The sequence below is a fragment of the Eulemur rufifrons genome, chromosome 16, assembly GCF_041146395.1.
Source record: "Eulemur rufifrons isolate Redbay chromosome 16, OSU_ERuf_1, whole genome shotgun sequence".
In the NCBI taxonomy this organism is placed as follows: Eukaryota; Metazoa; Chordata; class Mammalia; order Primates; family Lemuridae; genus Eulemur; species Eulemur rufifrons.
The window spans coordinates 48,633,669-48,654,321 of NC_090998.1; the positions used below are offsets into that span (position 1 = coordinate 48,633,669).

The 20,653-nt window shown below is 32.7% G+C and overlaps 1 protein-coding gene across 3 annotated transcripts in view; it reads left to right on the forward strand.

Annotated features, from left to right (window-relative positions):
• Positions 1-20,653, forward strand: part of MON2 (MON2 homolog, regulator of endosome-to-Golgi trafficking) — a 103,647-nt gene that overhangs the window by 17,592 nt on the left and 65,402 nt on the right. For all 3 annotated transcript variants that reach the window (XM_069489369.1, XM_069489370.1, XM_069489371.1), the window contains exons 3-8: positions 4,725-4,852; positions 5,848-5,979; positions 9,184-9,313; positions 11,665-11,762; positions 12,460-12,585; positions 17,603-17,797. In XM_069489369.1, coding sequence (XP_069345470.1) covers positions 4,725-4,852; positions 5,848-5,979; positions 9,184-9,313; positions 11,665-11,762; positions 12,460-12,585; positions 17,603-17,797 — 809 coding nt within the window. The remainder of the gene's footprint in view (positions 1-4,724; positions 4,853-5,847; positions 5,980-9,183; positions 9,314-11,664; positions 11,763-12,459; positions 12,586-17,602; positions 17,798-20,653) is intronic.

The window sequence follows — 20,653 nt, forward strand, 5'->3', positions numbered from 1 at the left end:
TTATCCCAGCCTAGGAATCTGAAGCTGTTTAAAAGCCTAAAGAGGAGTTAGCCAGGCAAATAAAGTACAGAAATAGAAAGGGGGCTGCTTAAACAAATACATGAGGTTTGTGTATACAGCTTGCTGTATCTGGATACACTATTCAAGTATTGCCTGACCATAAAGTATGAAGGGGGAATAGGTGTCAGGGAGATCATAAGGGCCATTACCTGCTATTCGGAGCAGTTCGTTGGGAAGAGTTTGAATCAGGGAAGTGACACTTTGATTTACATTTTCAAGTAAATTTACTCTGACAGCAGTGTTAGTAATATTTCAGTGCACTGTCACTGAGGCAGAGACCTGTTAAAAGGCTATTTCTGTAATCCGGGTTAGAAGACATGGGGCCTGTAAATAATGCCATGTTCACAAGTTGACCTGTTGGGCCAGAGAGATTACATAGTTTGTCTACAATATAATGTGCTTTTATTTATACTTTTTTTCCTTCCTATTTTTTTCTTTTTTAAATTTTAATTTATATCTTTTTATTATATCACATAATTTGTATCTTTCATTGTATCATGAGGATTTTTCTTTCATGCCATCTTTTTAAATGTTTTTAATTGCTGTACAGTGTTTCAGCAAGTGGATTGTGGTTTAACCATTCCTTTATGTTAGATGTGTTTTGATATTTAGAATTATTTCTTTTTGATAAATTTCTAGAAATAAGATTATAAATTTAAAGGGTGTGAATATGTTTAAAGTTCTTGGAATGTGTTACCACATTGCTTTCTGAAAAGGTTAAAGTTTATACCTTTACCAACAATATGTAAATATATTTTTATAACATTCTTGCAGGGTTATTATTTTTAAAAATCCTTCTGGTAAGAGAGCAGGCAGATGACTTGTCATTTTAATTGGTGTTTCTTTTTGATGTTGAACATTTTTCTCTGTATTAAATTATTTATTTCCTTTTTTCATTTTATATTCATTTGAATTTTTGTTTTCTTTATCAAATTGCTTGAGCTATTTATATAGCAAAAATACTTCCTATCATGTTTACATTGTATTTTCCCCATTTTGATTTTTGTATCTAGATGTTTTTCATTTTTATGTCATCTAATTTTTCTGGGTTTTTTTGTAGCTTTACACTTAGGATGCCCTTCTCCTTCTACATAGTTGACAGTCATTTTTATTCTATGGTTTGATTTTTTTCTTAATAATATATAGGGTGATGTGAGGATTTAATTTTTTTTCTTTTGCAAAATTATTAACCAGTTGGACGAACATTATTTGTTGACTAGTCCTTCCCTTTCCTATAATAAGCTTTTAATAATGTTCTTACTCTTGAATCATTTAAATATATTTTCAGACCTTTTGAACCGACTAAAATTTTTTTCATTTTGTTAGGAATATCAGTCTTTTCTGGAACTAGATTTTTAGCATTTTGAGGATAGAAAAAATGTCTAAGTCACATTTTATTTCTTTCACAAGAATTAAACTTTGTTACTTAATGGCTGTTTAAATTTATCACAATAAAACTTTTATGAACCCCTGTTAATGTGATTCATACTGGGGTATCCTAGTTTAATTCTTTTTTTTCGGGATAAAACTACACTAATGTAGTGAAACTGCTCAGAGCAAGGAAACCCCTAGGATATGGGGACCTGCTGGACCTCTTTCAGGTGTGTGAAAGTGTGTCATTTGGTCTCATGGTTATATATTTTGGAAATGCAATATTTATTTAAGATACAGTTTTACTCTGTTAAAGAGTTATGCTTATTAAGGGACCTAGGTGGAAAATAAACTTTTTTTCTCCCTCCTCAAAACCTATTTTTATATTTTAATGGAAACTGAAATAGTTTTGATGAAAAAGAATCAACCTTTCTGTTTTCTTCTTTTCCCCCTGGAATGACTTACAAAATGGTTAAAGCAAGATGTTTTTATATTACTGTACAGCCTTTTCCTCAATGTGATTTCTAAAATCTAAAACCATAGGAAGTTATTTATGTAAAGTTATACTTAATTAGCACATCATTAAAGTCATTGTAAAGAGTGGATATCTCTCATTGCTTCTTAGGACCACTTTCACTTCTGAGAGAAGAAAAAAAATCAGTAACTTTTTCTTACGATTTTTCTTACTGAGTTGTGATTTAGATATGGTGGGTATATTTTTGTTTTTCAAACTATGCTTCAAAAGACTTACAGTAGATAAATAGATTTTATTATTTTGTTGATCATCTATTCTGGATAACGTAGAAACTTCCTTTTTGACCATTATATTTTCATGTAAATTGGGAGGAAAAAAAGTGGGAAGAGATGAGAGATAGGTGTTTGATTTCTTTGAGTTACATTAAAATAAAAATTTTAAAATTATTTTTATTACTACCTTGTGTTTATTTCAGCTTGATAGACCTTGCTGTAACTGATATATATACAACATTTCACTATGGCTCACCTTATTTTATTGATTTTAATGTGCTTTTTTCACTTTTTTGCATCTCCCAAATTAGTATGCATCTTGCAGTTGATGGCATCTTAGAATCACTGTGGGACAGGGGATGTTGTAGTTTTCTTTTCTAGTGTGTGCATGAACTTGTTCATAGTTCTCCATATTATTATCACATCAGTTTAGTTGAGTGCATTGTTGATACCACATATGTTGAGTTTAATTGCTATTTAAAATGTCACCCTAGTTGTCAAAAACTTTCTGTTAACATCTTATGGTAAGATCAAAAAAGCACCAGCATCAAAACATGCAGAATGGGTGTTATTGGCTTAGAAGAAAATCTCAGAGACAGTAGTGAAATACTCTTTCAAGAAATGAGGACTCTCAGAGACAATAGTGAAATATCCAAGAAGTGGGGCATGCCAGTGCTCTTGATGACCAAGAGGATGAAGTTGTGAAGAGAAATTCTAAGTGATTAGAAAGCATTGGTATCATAGTTTAATTGGCACTGATTTTCTTTCTTTGTGATATTACAGGTATGTTTTAAAATCATTAGCATCTTGGACTCTATGATGAATGATATTTTGTTTTGTTTTTTATGAAGACGAGTTCCTTTTCTTTAATTTTTCTGAAGACTTCAGGCAGATAACTTTAAAGTGCAGATCATTGGTTTCTCTTTTAACTTCCATCGTCATCAGGGTACTGTTTACCATAAAGAGTGCTAGCATAATGTTGTAGGAAGAATAGTGAACCAGGAGTAGAAGATATATGGTATTTTTAAATTCTGGCTTTACCACTTACTTACTATGTCTCTTGGGCCAAATCATGCCCTGTAAACTCTATAAGATTGCGATGCTCAAAAGAAAAACACATGTTAACATTATAAAAATTATAAATACAACTTGTTACTATCGGAAGCTTTTAATTTTCCTGAGTAATATTTAATAAGGAGTGTTAAGCAGAGAGAGGGGTAGCCTCATACATCGATTCTCGTGGGACCGATATTTAATCACTTTATTAAAGCTTTATAGTGAGCTTTATGATCATCTTTTAATCATTCATATTAATGTTTTGAGACATTGTTATGGAAAATTTATGTCTCTGGGTTTGAATCAAAACCTTTATGCACAGAAAAGCAAGGAAATTAGGAGGGGAAGCCTTTTTGGAAACACCGTTCTTTGCCAGTCACATTTGACATCTTAGCTGTGCCAAATCAGTAATTTGTGCACTCATACTGAGGGACTTTGCAGAGCATGCTGTAGGAAATTGTAGTCTTAATTTAACATACCATAAAGAGAGCTTTGGGGGAAGAAAGGTAAGGATTTAAATGATAAAATTAATGTTAGCACACTGGTTTTATACTTTTAATGATGATTCTGGATGACTTTCAATTTCTTTTGAAAAATATTTTAAAACTTAGAGTTATATGTCTTTATTATATGTCTTGCCTCAAAAAATAACTAAGGGAGTTAGTACCTTTGAAAACACATATCACTCAGAAGTTAATGGTCTCTTAATTTAGAATTTCATATTATTTATTCAAATTCCCTGAGGATGATTAACCTGTCTTATTCATCTTTGTGTAACCTTTCAGTAAGTGTGTTGATTTAATTTCATTTTGTAAGTTTAATTATGTATAATTTGTGCATTTTCTAACCTCTTACATTTTAGTTGGCACTTTCAACTTTTGAGAGAGTTGGCTTGGTAGAAAGAGTTAAAGTTTGGAATTATAGCATGTGCATCCAATTAATTTAAAGTACCATTTCAGTAATAACAGGAGTAATGTTGTTGTTTTTAATGAGATGTGTTTATTTCTTGGAGAAGAAATTAGGACTGTATAAATTCAGGGTGTATAACAAAATTCTAGGAAGTTTCTAAATACTCATTTACAAGTGTGATGGCAATGATGGGCACACTATTTTTAATGACTCTGCTCTAGAGTATGAAGTCTTATTTATGTTTTCCCTCCTGTACTATATGAAGAAATAGAGTGCTTCTCTGAGGTGGGATAAAACTTCTGAGAATCCATATATATACTAAAAGAGTTTACAACAGAAGATGGAAGAGAACCAAAGGACAGTGTTAGGAGACAGGCACAGGAAAGCAGTAGTTAAGGGGTATAATAGTTTAGATACAGAGTCTGCAGTGTTTATCTGACACCTGGTTTTTATTTTGGTGTTTATTTTACATAAAGTGGTTTTTATTAAGATTGTCACTACTGGTTGTAATTATATAATAGAAAGTATTCCTAACTATAAATTAGATTTAATAATTTATTTTGTATGTGTTCTAAATAAAGCATTGAAAGACAACAGCTCAGAGGTTGTACAGCCTTTTCTAATGGGTTGTGGAACCAAGGAACCGAAGATCACTCAGCTCTGTTTGGCTGCTATTCAGAGACTCATGTCACATGAAGTTGTGTCTGAGGTAATATGACAATTTTATTTGAACTGCACCTGGGAGTCTAATTAGTAGTCTTTATGGGGGGGAATGAAACATAACATGATGTTTAACATAAGACAATTTTATGAATGACAGTGTGCTTGGAGAAAAGGGCTTAATTTTTAAATATTGCCAAATTGTCTCCTCTTTAAACACTCATAAATAATGAGTAAAGATGAAATGCATTTTGTCAGGTCATTTGTAATCTAAGAAGTCACAGTTCAGTAATATAGGTGACAATTTTGAGAATCAAGCAAATTTTCAATATCATCGAATAGTTATTTAATGTAATTCATAAATTTCTTTTAGAAAGGAGGGAAAATCATGACTGTTTCTTAGATTATCTGAAATGATGATTTGTTCATTAAGTGTATTTTTTTTCCTAACCTTATGATGGTAAAACAAAAAATATTTCATAACTGTGAATGTGTGTCTTGCTCTCAAATGTAATGGTGTTACCTTAATTTTGTACTCTATAAGGATAGAAATGGTATTTGCCCGTAGTATAGCTTCCTAAACAATATCAGATTAAATTGAGTGTACAAATGTGTTGTTAATTTGCATTGCATTTTGTTTTTTCTGTAATATACTGTAGATAAAGTAATGTATAAGAAATGACAGACTCATAATTTATGTATGTCCATATTATTCATGTCCAAATGAAATATATCCATAGCATTGTGGAAATGAGCTTTGATTTTGACTAGGTATTTCAGAACTGCATGCTGCTATTTGCTTATATTCAACTAGGATATTACATTTTAAAGAAATTTACTTTTGTGAGGAGAAAATTAATTGATCATTAAGTCCCAAATTAGTTGAGAGATGTGTTTGGATCTATAGATCTAAAAATGTGGTTTTTGTTATTGTGATCAAGAAATCCTCTCCAAGTGAGATAAGGTTTGTATATCTTTTCTTATTTAGGGACATAAACACCTATATTTTATTTGTTGGTAATAATTAAAATAATTATTTTACAGACTGCCGCTGGAAATATAATTAACATGCTTTGGCAGCTAATGGAAAATAGTCTTGAAGAACTTAAGCTACTTCAGACAGTTCTAGTTCTTTTAACAACCAATACCGTAGTTCATGACGAGGCACTTTCTAAGGTAGGAAACCTATTTGCCAGAGTTCATAAATGGTTTGAAACAGTATTTGAATAAGCTGGCTGAAAGAGAAAAGCCTGGTGCAGTTTGAATTTCCCTGTAGCTATAGTGATGATCGACATTGCATGTTAATAACCATCAGTGCTTTATTTTCTCCAGATTAGGAGAAAATCAGATTAGGGTGTTTAAGAAAAGCCCCTTGGGTAAAACTAACAGGCTTAGTTATGAATAGGAAATGTAGAAAAGGAGAGAAAAGTAGTGGAAGAATAGGAATAGAGAAAGATGGAAGTAAGGGGAAAAATGTGAGATACTGCCTTGGGTATTTTAGACTCCCTGTGATAGTGTGTGATAGCTTTCCCTACCCCCCTTTTAAAAATAATTTCACATGCATATGATATGTAAACCAGACAGTTCAAATTTGTCTCCTAAATGCTCTTTTTCTGCTGCAACAAGGGGTCCAGTCATCATTTGTGGTGTATGTATCATGCTCTATAAACCTATGTCTTGCTCTTGCTCTATAATCCTATCTTGCTCCCCCTCAATAAATTTCACCTCATGCTTGCCTTACTTTGGTGCGTCTGATCATTCTTCAGTCATGAGCACACTAAGAACTGACATTCCAGACTAAAACCTGACGCCTACACTCCAGAAATATTCAACTCGACTCCTTTCTGTTTAGGGGCCTTGACATATTCTCTTCCCTCTGCCTATATAAGCATCTAACCCCATCTCCACCCACTTCACCAGACTAACTCCTGCTCCTCTGTCCAATATCAACTCCCACATCACTTCCTGTAGGAGGCCTTCCCTGACCTCCTAAATCAGAGATAGAAGCCCTTCCTGTGTGCTCCCAGAAAACCTGGCACTGCCCATTTCAGAGTCCCCATCGCTCTAGAATGCATTTTCTTATTATATTGGCTCTTTCTCCATCAGTCCACAAACCCCATTAGGGGAGGGGTCCATGGCTATATCTTTAGTATCTAAAGCATGCCTGGCACGTACTGCTCAACAAACATTTGCTAAATGAAAGATGATGAAAAAAAAAAAAAAAACCAAAAAACAAATTTGTCTCCTAAGTAGCTAGAATCAAGCAAATCTCCTTTCAGCATTTATACTGGATAAGGTTGCATATATGATAGCTATTTCTCGTTTCTTCCCCAGTCCCATTCTCTTTGGAACCTATAACCATTGTTATGTGATATTTATTTCACTTTTTATAAAGTGTTTTTATAATAAAATATTTCTGAAGAACAAAGTACAGAGTAATATAAAAACAGTCTTCAGTTAATGATTTATTATCTAAGGAATTTTTTGGACTTTCAATAGTAGTTTTATTGTAATTTGCATGCCTTTAAGGATGGATGGCCTATAAAGTCGAGAAGTACAGTATACTGTCACATTAAGCTATGTCTACTTTCTCAAGCGATGTTCTTAGATCATAATGAGATTTTATTTAATTGTAAATAGTTTATTCTTTTAAGCTTATACCTGCTATATAAAATGTTTTATGTATTTTTATATATACTTTTTTTGTGTATATTAATGCTTCCTCTTGGTTTCTAGCTATCAAATTATTCTGATACTTAAAACTTTATAAAAAGTTATCATTTGACCTAAAGAAATAAAAACTGATTATAGGATTTATTTTAGTATGTTAATTTAGAAATGAAATATTTTGGGATGAAAAATTAAGATAATAAGGAATAGGATCTAAATTACCATTATGTTTTTTCCCAAGAATGACTTTTTTTTAAAACTACAAAACTTTTGAAAGAACACATAGGAGAAAATCTTCATGATATTGGGGTAGGCAAAGATTTCTTAGGGCACAAAATTCATGAATCATAAAAGAAGCCACAAGATGGGGAGAAATAGTCAAAAATATATGACAAAAGACTTTAGACTATATAATGAACTCTTAGAATTCATTCATAACACAAACAACTCCATAAAAAATGGACAGATGATTTCAACAGACTCTGTACAAAATAAGATATTCAAATGGGTGACAAACACGTGAAAAGAGGCTCAGTATTATTATCAGGGAAATGCAAATTAAAACCACAAGAAGATATCATTACACATCCATTAGAGTAGTTAAAATTTAAAAAGACTGACCATATCAAATGTTGTTGAGGATGTTGGATAGTTCTGAACTCACACATACTGCTGGCAAGAATAAAAAATTGTAAAACTGCTTTAGGAAACTGGCAGTTTCTTAAAAAGTTAAACTTGTTCTTACTATATCATCCAGCCATTTCACTCATAGTTATTTACCCAAGGTAAATGAAAGCATATGTCCTCACAGAGACTTGTGTATAAATGTTTACAGCAGCTTTTTTTAACAATAGCCCAAAACTGGAAACTACCCAAATGTCTATCAGCAGGTGCGTGGATAAGCAGAATGTGGTTTACTCCCACGGTGGAATACTACTCAATAATAAAAAGGTACAGACCACTGATTCACAGAACAGCACGATGAATTTCGCAAATAGTATTCTAGGTGAAAGAAGCCAGACACAAAAGAGCTCATACTGAATGAATCCATTTATATAAAATCCATAGAAAAATGCCAGCTAATCTGTAGTGAAAAAAACAGATTGTTGCCTGGGTCCAAGGATGGAGGGAGAGATTGGACGGCAACAGAGCACAAGGGAAATATTGGGTGATGGAAATGTTCTGTATCTCATTTGTGGCCATAGTTTCACAGGCCTATGTATCTGTCAGAACTCATCAAATTATTTATATACTTTTAAGAAATACAATTTATTGCATATAAATTGCATAATTGACTCCTAAATGACCCCTTTTAAAAGCATTGTAATTTTATTTATATGCTTAGCAAATTTATAAAGTATTTCTCCAAATGATTTAGTGATACAAGCTTTCAGTACTTTTTGCAAAGCAAGTCATTCTGGGGAAATAAAAACATGACACATTTTTATATACATGTTAAAAGAACCAAATTTTAAAAGGTATATTTCACATTACCTTAGCTAATCTTGTGTGGTTGTATATTTACTGAGAACTTGTTATTTCAGAATCTGAGGATTTTTATAGTTTTATTATGTAAAAGAGTGAGACATAATATCTGTGATTGAAACAACCAAACATAAATTATTGAATTTGGGGTTACATCTGATAAAATAAAGATAATGGCCTTGATCTTCAATCTTATTTCACACTAAATGAAAATCGTTTCTTTAGGCAATTGTTCTTTGTTTTCGACTACACTTCACAAAAGATAATATTACAAATAATACAGCTGCTGCTACAGTGCGACAAGTTGTTACTGTTGTTTTTGAGAGGATGGTTGCTGAAGATGAACGACACAGAGGTAAAGTGATAAAGTTTCCCTTTGATTGTGGGTGTTTCTTACCTGCGTGATTCCATTTTTATTAATATTCAGTCTTTGTGAATTTAGGATACCTAAAAACCAGAATACTTTAAAAAATATATTTTAACATTATTATATCAATAATGGCAATTTAAGAAATAAATCCCTCACAATTTTATCACCTCACAATTTTATCACAATTTTATCTTTTAAGGAGTAGACTTTTCATTCTCCGTGTTTATTTCTAATGTGTGTATAATTTCATATTGAAGATGATAATTTCATATTTTAAACCAAATATCACATTATGTGTGTTTTTAAGCCAAACATTACATTCTGTGAGTTCATCTTGTTATTTAATCTTCATAATTTAAATTTTAATGGTTGAATTTTGTGTCTAGTCTATAATTTAATAAACTAGTCTCCTATTAGACACTTACATTGTCGTTGATACTTTAGAACCATTGTGTCTTCCTACATATATTTTTTCCACCATTTGAATTATTTTTTTAGGATAAATTTTCAAGAGTGGGCTTTCCTTATGTGAATTTTTGTCTATCTCTATTAACATGTGTTAATTAAGAATACTTATATGACATATAAGTATTTTAATATGTATATTTATATATAATCTTTATATAACAAAGATTAACTCTTAAATGTTTTTATCAAATACCTTTGTTATAATTTTTAAAATCTTTTTCTTTGTGATTTTAAAACACATCCTAAAAACAGAAACATATCCTTCCAGAGAGCTGACAGATACACCCTGTTTGTTATAGTTTCTATAATTTGATAACTTTTAACTATAGAAATTATGAGTTTTTTCATTTGTTATTATTGGGTGAAAAGTAAAATTTTCTGCATGATCTGTTGAAAAGATCACAAGGTCCTGTAGTTATAAGCAGCCTATGTGCTTTATGTAGTGAAGAAACAAAAGATTAAACTATTTTTTCCCTTGCATAGTTTATCTTTTTTACTTAACCCCTGATATTACAAAATCTTTCATTTAATGTTCTTATGGCAATATTGGTTAAAAAATGGCAATACTAATAAGTAATAGTAATTTTGCCTCTCTGATAATTACTTCATGTTTTTGAAATCAACCATTGGTCAGGTTTTTCTCATTCAGTTTCAGGCATTCTCAACCTGTTGATTTTTTTTAGAATATTTCTACCAACTTTGGTATATTGATTTTTCTGTATTTTTCTTTGGGGAAAAATGCAGGTAGAATTCTAGTTTTAAATGTTAAGAAATTAATATTATAGTGTACTACATTTAGTTAAAATAGTCAAAGTCATATTATATATTAAAAAAGGGCAATTCTCCAGTTTGAATGTTTATACATTCACAACGTAATTCATAGTATAATTCCCATACTGGTGGTTTTAGCTGTGTGTCTCTAGAAACTAATACACCATTTAATACTTTTAGTAGGGTAGAAATACTTAAAACCTCTTTCTTTTCAAGTAGTCATTAAGTCAACATTTATTCAAAACAGGCTACCATAACTTACAGAGAATGATATCTTTTTATTAGTAGTTAAAGAAATGCAGAGGTTGTACGTGGTGACTCACACCTGTAATACCAGGTGTGCTTTGGAAGGCTGAGGCGGGGAGATCACTTGAGCCCAGGAGTTCCAGACCAGTCTGGGCAACATAGTGAGACGCTGTTTCTACAAAAAATAAGAAAAAATAGCTGGGAGTGGGTTGTACACACCTGTAGTCCTGGCTACTTGGGTTGCTGAGGTGGGAGGATCACTTGAACCCAGGAGTTCGAGGCTGCAGTGAGCTATGATTGCACCACTGCACTCCAGCCTGGGTGACAGAGGGAGACTCTGTCTCAAAAAAAATTAAAAATTAAAAAAAAATGCTGAATTAGGAAATGCCATTCTAGCTGACTCTTAGCTGGTGCATACCTGAAATTGACATAGTAATAGTGGCAGATCAGGCAGTTAATTCTCTTGATGATAGTGAGATAGAATAGGAATTAACCATATGGTAAACTTTTATAAGTTTGTTTGATATTTGAAGGTACATTCAAAGATCATGTGAATTTCAAATCCATGAAATAAAGGGGCTGAAGAATGGGAGACTGGGAAAATGAAATGCATGGACATAGATAGTAACCTTATTATAGTGAATGTAAGATAGTGAAGAGTGATTTTTGTGGCATTTTGAATAAAAATGTATGCCCGTATTTTTTTCATTTTGGAGGCATAGTTCTGAAATTATAATTAAAGTTTATTATTATGTAAATAAGTATTTTAAATATACCCTTTAAATAGAATATATGATTTATTAAATAAAGGCCGTTATGAACTCATAAAACCCATCCTATTTTCATTGCAGATATTATAGAACAACCCATACTGGTCCAAGGAAATAGTAACAGAAGATCTGTCAGTACCCTCAAACCTTGTGCTAAGGATGCATATATGCTTTTTCAGGTATTTCAGTCAATAAAAGTAATTTTTATTATAGAATACAGTTTTGTGTAAATTTTTAATTTTGGAATTTTACATCTGATTTAATTTTTTTATATGAAATTTTATGTCCAAAGTAGTAGTGAAATAGTTCTAATACATTAAAGAACAACTTCCACATTTACTACACAGGTAATTAACATAATAAAATGTTATGACTCACTTTAAGGAAATAAAATGAATTAAACCTAGAACTAGAAAACATGTATATTAGGGATGACAAATTATAAAAATTTTTTTAACAAGGAAAATTTAATAAACTTGTGGTTTACACAATATAATTTTATATACAAATAACCTGATTTTTACATTACTTGTCATGAATAAATCATTTTCATTAAAGTAAGATTAATCTGTACTGAAAATTTTATCAATTTGGATTAAAAGGTTATTTTTTCAGTAACAGAATGTTACATTAATCATTTGTCTACTGTTTTATGTATATTGTCAAGTTATATGATTGTTTAAAAGTTTACTTTTATTAATATATCAAGTATACAATTTATCAAAATTTGAATTACCCGTGCTTGGTTTCTAAGGGGCAAAAACAACTATTATATGAGAAGAGAGAGGTTTTTCATTTTTTTAAGTTTTATGAACTATGAATTTTGAAAAGCACACTTAATTCTAGCACATGAAATTGTTTGATTTGTTTTCCCAGGACCTGTGTCAGTTGGTTAATGCTGATGCCCCTTACTGGCTGGTAGGCATGACAGAAATGACTCGAACATTTGGCCTTGAATTACTTGAATCAGTCTTGAATGATTTTCCACAAGTCTTTTTACAAGTAAGCCATTTATAGTATCTTGTGCAAAGTTAATCTTTAATTTTCTTTACAGATTTTTTTAAAGCAACATGCATTTTTTCCTGCATTATAAGATGCAAAGAGTGATAGCCTCAGACTTTAGACATATAACAATTTAGGGTTATTTTACTTCTTTTAGTGCCCTAGCATTTTAAAATTTTAACATTAGAAGGAATCCCTAGACACTATTTAGTCAGGCATTTCCCAGCCTATGAGTCTATGAAAGAAGTGTGGTATGTGAGCTATTTTTATGATATTTAAAAGCTTGAAGAAATTATTGATTTTTACTTATTTATGTATAGCTTGATTTTACTTGTTTATATACAGTGTTTTTAGATAACTTAAATGAAAAAAAAACTAAGGTCCAAAATTGATTTCAGTGACTTCTGCAGGATTCTTTAGATATCAGCAGTTCTTGAACTATAATTTAGGTCTTTTAACTACTCATCTAGCTTCTTCCCTACTTTGCTGCCTTCCTAGGTAATCCATTTTATCCTTTGCTCTTACCTACAAAATGAGTGAATAAATATATATTCACTCATTCACAATAGTATAAGATCTTTTAGCCTAGGATTTGGAAATGAAATTATTTTTATAAGGTCCATAATTTTTGCTATATATTAGGCAATTGTTAAATGCTTTTGGTGATAATGAACAATATCTACTCATGATTCCCTTTCTTATAGTATGATATGAATAAGCAGTATTTAGCTGTAACTTGTCCAACAGTCTTGTATAAAATGACGGTCATAATAGCTACCATTTTTGACTGTCTTCTACAAGCTATGTGCCAGATTCCTTACATATTCTCTGTAATAGTCCCAAATGCCTGAGAAGTACCAGTTATTCCTATTTTACACGTGAAGAAACTATGACTTACAGAGGGTTAAGTAATTTGTTCAAGGTTTCATGGGTTGTAAGTGGTGGAGTTGGGGTTTGAATTCATGTTGATCTGAATTCCAAATTAGTCTCTCCTTTTTGCCTCTTTTTCCTTCACACCCACATCCCAACCCTCACCTCAAGATATATCGAGGGTCCGATCACTTCTTACCATTCTACCACAGTTATTATAGTCTAAGCCATCATCACCTCATACCTGAATTATTGTTTTAGTTTCCTAACTAGTCTCCATGCATATACATTTGCCCCATCCTGGTATAGTTACTTGTCACACCACATCTAGAGTAGTCTTTTAACACAAGTCATATCTTTTCAGTCCTTTGTGAAAGTGCTTCAGTTGGTATCCTTTTTACCCGAATATAAGATGAAGTCCTTATTATGGTCTGTGGAACTTTTCATGACTTAGTTCCCAGTATTCCTTGATTTTGTCTCTTTCCACTCTTCCCTTTGCCCTCACCCTTTAGGTACACTGTCTGTCTTGTTTCTTAAATGCCCCAAGCAGACTCCTGCTCAGGGTTTTTGTATTAATACTTACTATTTCCTGGGCCTGGAGTAGTTTTCTCTCATATCATATGCTGTCTTACTTTGAGGTCTTTGCTTAATGGCCAATTTATCAGACAAATCTTCCCCAACCACTTTGTGCAAAATGGCAACCTTTTTTCATGCTAGCACCCTTACCTTTCTTACCCCTGTTTATTGATTGATTGATTTTTTTTAAAAAACCATCAAGTCCTGGAGATTCTACCTCTTTCTTCCTTTCTTCCTTCCCTTCTCTCCCTCCCTCCCTCTCTCTCTCCATCCCTTTCTTCTTTTCTTCTTTTCCCCTCCCCTCCCCTTAGTTCCTTTTTTCTTTTCTCTTTCTTTTCTTTCTTTTTCTTCATTTTTAAATTTTTTTGCAGAGGTGGCATTTCACTATGTTGCCCAGCCTGGTTTCAAACTCCTGTCCTCAAGCAGTCCTCTCACTTCAGCCTCCTAAAGTGCTGGGATTACAGGTGTGAGCCACCATGTTCAGCCACCCCTCTCTATTTTTCTTTATAGCACTCATCACCTCCTGACACACACACACACACACACACACACACACATCTCTAATTTTATTTTCTCTCTTCCTCTTCAGGAAGATAAGCTCTATGAGGCAGGGACTTAGTTCACTACTGTACAGGTACCTTTAGTAATAGTATAGTGCCTAGCAGATAGCAGGTGTTTGCTTTGAATGAATGATTGAATTGGTTAATGAATTTAATAAAAAATTTCTATATTTGGATTGTGTTTTCTGACTTTGTAGGAAAAGATTTGAAAAAGTTTTTCCAAATTTATTGTAATCACAAAATTCTTAGTTTACTTTATTCTTCCTGCTGTAATGTAATGGGGGGCAAGGAAGAATTATTCTGTGTAAGATCCTAGAATATAGTCCTGCAAAATTTTCTTCTAGTAATAAATATTTTTTTTTTTAACACATTCAACCAAAATTTACCGGTCATTCACAACATTCTGGTCTATGTATTTCATGCCAAGTATACAGAAGTTAAATAAGTCTGTAAAATCCTTGCCTTTATAGCACTTACAAGTGGGAGAAAGATAATAACTGAATAGATCAGACATGTTGAGTGCTGTGAAGGAAAAGTTAAAATGTGCTATGGAAATGAATAATGTGGGTACCAAATCTGGTGGAGTGCTGGTGATAAATCAGGGATATGCTTTAGCTTATACATAAAGGGTAAAGAGTAGTTAGGAGATACAGGTAGAACAGAAAAAGAATACTCCACACACAGGGAATGCCAAGATCAGTGACCCTGAGAAAGGATCAGTGCCTGGCACATATTATAAGCAGTCAACAAGTAATTGCTGAATAAATCAATGATATATCATAGTGAGTGATGAAAAAGGCAGTCCCAAAGGTGACTCCTAGCTTTCTGGCTTGAGCAGTGAACCATTTGCTAAGATGGGATACTTTATGCTAGAATTTTTATTACAAAGGATAGATTATTCAGTTTCAGAATACTCATTTTGAGGTATCTGTGAGACACACAGAATGTTAGTGGGACTCATACATCTTGAGGTTTTAGGCTGAAGTTATAAATTTAAATGTTCCTGTCATATGGTTTTTAATTAAAGATATGAGAGTGAGTGAAATCACCTATGGTGAGAGCATAGAGTGGAAAGCAAGGGCCTGGTCTTCTGGAGCTCTGGGGAACCTCAGCATTAGAATGGTTGAGCATGAGAGAATGAGCATGCACAAAAGACTGAGAACACAAGGCCAGAAAGGCAGGAACAAAGTGAGAGAGTGTGGATAATAAGAGACAAAAAAGCAAAGAAAGTTTCAAGATGAACCGAGTAATCATTTATGTCAAGTGCTTCAAAGAGATCTGTCAAAACAAATCCTAGAAAGGCAAAGTTTGCTTTGGCCACAGAGATTATGGTTACTATAATGAGAATTGGAGTTGTGGTGGTGGTGGTGGTGGAGGAAAGCCAACTGTAGTGGAATTGAGTAGTGAGAGAGAAACAGTGACTAGATAAAACTTTTCAGAGTTGTTTATTTATGTATTAACCAATATATAAAATAATTATTTTTATAAAGTGTGAAAATGGATTTAACTATACTTTTCACTTTAGCAGTCAAAGAAATTAATTGTAGATGTGAGAGTAGAATTTCAAATCATTTAACTCTTTTAAGATCTCATTTTGGGGGGAAGAATTAAAAAGTACATTAAAACACATAGAAAAGTATGGAAGGGTATACACCTGGGAAGTTAACAGTGACTAACCAGCTTATCTTCAGGTGAGATGAGGCAAGACTTTTATTTTTATCTTTTTATTTATCTGTATTTTCTGATTTTTTCTTGAATAAACCTGATTTGATTAAAGATACTTTAAAAAATTTTTGTGATTCTGAGCTGCTAAACTGCTCTGTGCCTTAGTTTCCTTTTCTGTAAGATTAAGGGATTAGATTGGATAATTTTTATGATTCTTTGTTTATAGCTTCAAGGAAATTTGGATGATTAAAACAACAAAATAAAATATATTTGAGCTTAGTCATTAAATACAGAGTAGGCATAAAGTGAGGCTACTCTTGGCTTATACAGGCAGGGAATTAACAGGTTAAAGAAGGTTTTTGCCTAATATGCCGTGACTATAAGTAAAATTTAAGAATTCTTTGCAACATTCCCTAGACTTGTAAAATAATTATGTTTGTTTGTCATTGTATATTGTATTAGCTCACTGTGTTCTGTTCAAGTAATTAAAATAGAACAAAATTTTAAGTTATTTATTAAGTTTTCTCTGTATGAATGGAATTGTTCTTTGCAAAATAAAATCAGTGAATTATATAACTTATTCTTTATTAATCAAGTGTTCTCAGCTGCCTGTTTTAAATCTTTATTTTTTTTATTTTTTTTTTTTTGAGACAGAGTCTCGCTCTGTTGCCCGGGCTAGAGTGAGTGCCGTGGCGTCAGCTTACCTCACAGCAACCTCAAACTCCTGGGCTTAAGAGATCCTCCTGCCTCAGCCTCCCAAGTAGCTAGGACTACAGGCATGCGCCACCATGCCCGGCTAATTTTTTCTATATAGATTTTTAGTTGTCCATATAATTTCCTTCTATTTTTAGTAGAGACGGGGTCTCACTCTTGCTCAGGCTGGTCTCGAACTCCTGACCTTGAGCAATCCACCCGCCTCGGCCTCCCAGAGAGCTAGGATTACAGGCGTGAGCCACCACGCCCGGCCTTAAATCTTTATTTGTTTGAATTTGTGTAATCTATTTTCTTTCTTCTGTTCCTTAAGTTTTTAATTATCATTGTCCAACTTCAAGTTCCTAGTAATAAGCACCAATTACTGTATTCTAAAATCATTAAATATTCCTTTTAAATTTATATCCTTTTAAAAACTTCTTGAAATGTTGGTTATTTTGGTCTGAGATCCTCTGAGCACAACACAAATTACAAAATCATGTGTAAACTATAAAATAATAAAATATATAAACTTATAATAACTAAATTATTGATTCTAATTATTAATAAGTTTTTTTTAGTCATACTGTGTTGTAGATGTATTAAGTGTAAACTAAGTTAATTATTTTTTTCCTTTTCCTTTTCTCTGCAAATAGCACCAGGAATTTAGTTTCCTCCTCAAAGAAAGGGTATGTCCTCTTGTGATAAAGCTCTTTTCTCCAAATATAAAATTCAGACAAGGTTCCAGCACTTCATCTTCTCCAGCACCAGTTGAAAAACCATATTTTCCTATCTGCATGCGCTTGCTGAGAGTAGTATCTGTTCTGATTAAGCAGTTTTACAGTCTTTTGGTAAGTGCTACTTTCCACACATTTGTGTCTGTAATTGCATGTTGTACTCTTTTTAGAAAGTGATCTACTATAGTGTGTTTAGTTTTTTCAATTCAGTTCAGAATTTTTTTGATTACCTACGTACCTTTACCTTTAGATACTCTAAAGGTTCATTCTGTCCTTTCTTTAATCTTGCTTATGTTTATGGAGTATTTATAATGTAATGTCAAGGAGAGTTATAGCCTGTTATCTGAAGCAGCATAGGAATTATGGTTTAGGAATTGAGTTTCTTAGCTAATTGTCCATATCTCACTTGAAGGGTAATTAAAATTATAGTATCTTCAGTTTATGCTGCTTTCATTTATACTGTTTCATATATCTTAACAAATTAAAGTAAAGACATTAAAGATTTGGTGAAATCTAGGATTAGAAATCAATTCTTCTGACTTCCAGTCCAATGTTATATCTATTTTATATACATTTATGAATGCGGAATAGGTTGTGATATACCTGATCATAATTCTAATGTAATGGTTTACTCTGAAACATTCAAACAGTATTTCTCAGAGAAAATAGTACATTATATTTCTTTTAATTTTGTGTTAAGTCAGATTCAGCATTGTATAATTTTTTAGCATTTATAATTAACACAAATAGATAACATATTAATAGTAGGGGACTTCAATATTCCACTTTCAATAATGGGTAGAATAACCAGACATAAGATCAATAAGGAAACAGAGGACTTGAACAGTACCAGTTGGACCTAATAGACATACAGAACATTCCACTCAGCATCAGCAGAATACACATTCTTTTAAAGTTCGCATGAAACATTTTCCAGGATAGACCACATATTAGGCCACAAAACAAGTCTTAACAAATTTAAGAAGATTAAAATCATCCCAATTATGTTTTCTTTTTTTTTTTTTTTTTTTTTTTTGAGACAGAGTCTCACTCTGTTGCCCAGGCTAGAGTGAGTGCCGTGGCGTCAGCCTAGCTCACAGCAACCTCAAACTCCTGGGCTCAAGCGATCCTCCTGCCTCAGCCTCCCGAGTAGCTGGGACTACAGGCATGCACCACCATGCCCGGCTAATTTTTTTTCTATATATATTTTTAGCTGTCCATATAATTTCTTTCTATTTTTAGTAGAGATGGGGTCTCGCTCTTGCTCAGGCTGGTCTCGAACTCCTGAGCTCAAACGATCCGCCCACCTCGGCCTCCCAGAGTGCTAGGATTACAGGCGTGAGCCACCGCGCCCGGCCTAAAACTTATTTTTATGAAAAATAACTATATTTTCCAAAGGGAAAAAAGGCATTGTTTTTACATTTTTGCAAATCTTTTGAATATCTGGCTTAATAGAAAACAGCTGGATTCTCATATCTTTTTGTGTCTTCATTGAGTTGTGAAGTTTTTTGGGTTGAAACATATAAAGGTGTAGAATCCAAAATGTTTTCATACCGTTATGTTAAAATTCATTGATTCATCTTGCACTTTGAATCAATCTTTTGGTCATGCATGATTTTGTAACATCATGTATTTCAGTTCTGTAGGTATTCCAAATGTTATCTATTTTATACAGTATCAAAAATCACATTTGCTAATATCACCTCCCATTAATCAGAAAAGTCTTTGGTTATTCAGAAGCTGTCAAGCTCACAGTGGCAAATGTAAGTTTTCTAAAATTCTCAAATTTTATCATTGGCAACAAATACTATCAGTTGTTTCCCTAAAGAGACAGGCCTACTTTGTTCATTTTTTAGAAACTATCTGTATAATGTATGCAAGTGTAAATAATCATGATTTGCCGTTTGCTCTTTCAGTTAAAATGGTATTCCATAGGGAAAAAAGACAACTAGTAAAGTTCACAACCATGCTTTTTTCAGGCAACCATCGTACTTTTGATGCACAGCAAAAGTACTTCCCATTTTGTCACACAGAATATTAAAAAGACACGTACTTACGGGTCAGATTTAATAAAATCAATGATTTGTATTTTATTGTTTTTAATATTTTTGTAGTTCTTAAGTGAAACTAACCTTTTTTTTTAAATCATGTGTTGCACCGAAGAATATGAAACTCATACAGTTTGGTGTTACTGCCTTGATCCTGCCATGGCACCAGCTGTTTTAGCCACCATTGCTTTTGCACCATCATTACAAATGTCAATACATTGAAAATGACAAGTGATATCTTAGCATTATCATGAAAATAACTTTGACCTTGCAGACCCCCTAAAATGATCTCAGGGACCCTAAGAGGTCCAGGGGCCAACTTGGGAACAACTGCCCTAGAGAATTGTGTTCTCCTCCAGTATTTATCAGCTTATTTTATTCTATCAAGTAGCTCAGAGATACAGCTCCTATACTGTATTCTTTCCCCTTTCTGTCATCTGAACTAGGTGCTTCTCTATCCTCTGAATTACTTGGAATGTGTGACCAGATATCTTTTGGGGGGCAGGTACCCTTAAGGAATCTATGAAACTTAATTATTTAATAATTGTAAGAGGCTAGTATATTTCTCTTCTGCCCATGACCTACTGTTTTTAGAAAGGAATAAATGAGGCTAAATTGACTTGTCCAAAGTAATTTTCTACTTCTTCACAGACATTTCTCTAACAAAAGATCCTTATCACTAAGAGATCCATTAGCTGTAAGATTAACAGTAACCAGCCCCTGACAGATAGACTTCTGCTTTTGAATGTTCTGCCACACTTTCTTCACTGTCTTTCAAGCCAGCACTTATCTTATGCACATGATTCTTTTTATCAGACATCTATGTGATACTGTGATTAGAATTTCTACCTATTTAACTTTTGATTCATCTAAAGCCATCAGATGTCTCTTGATTATTATCTAGTACCAAAGGACTATAGGA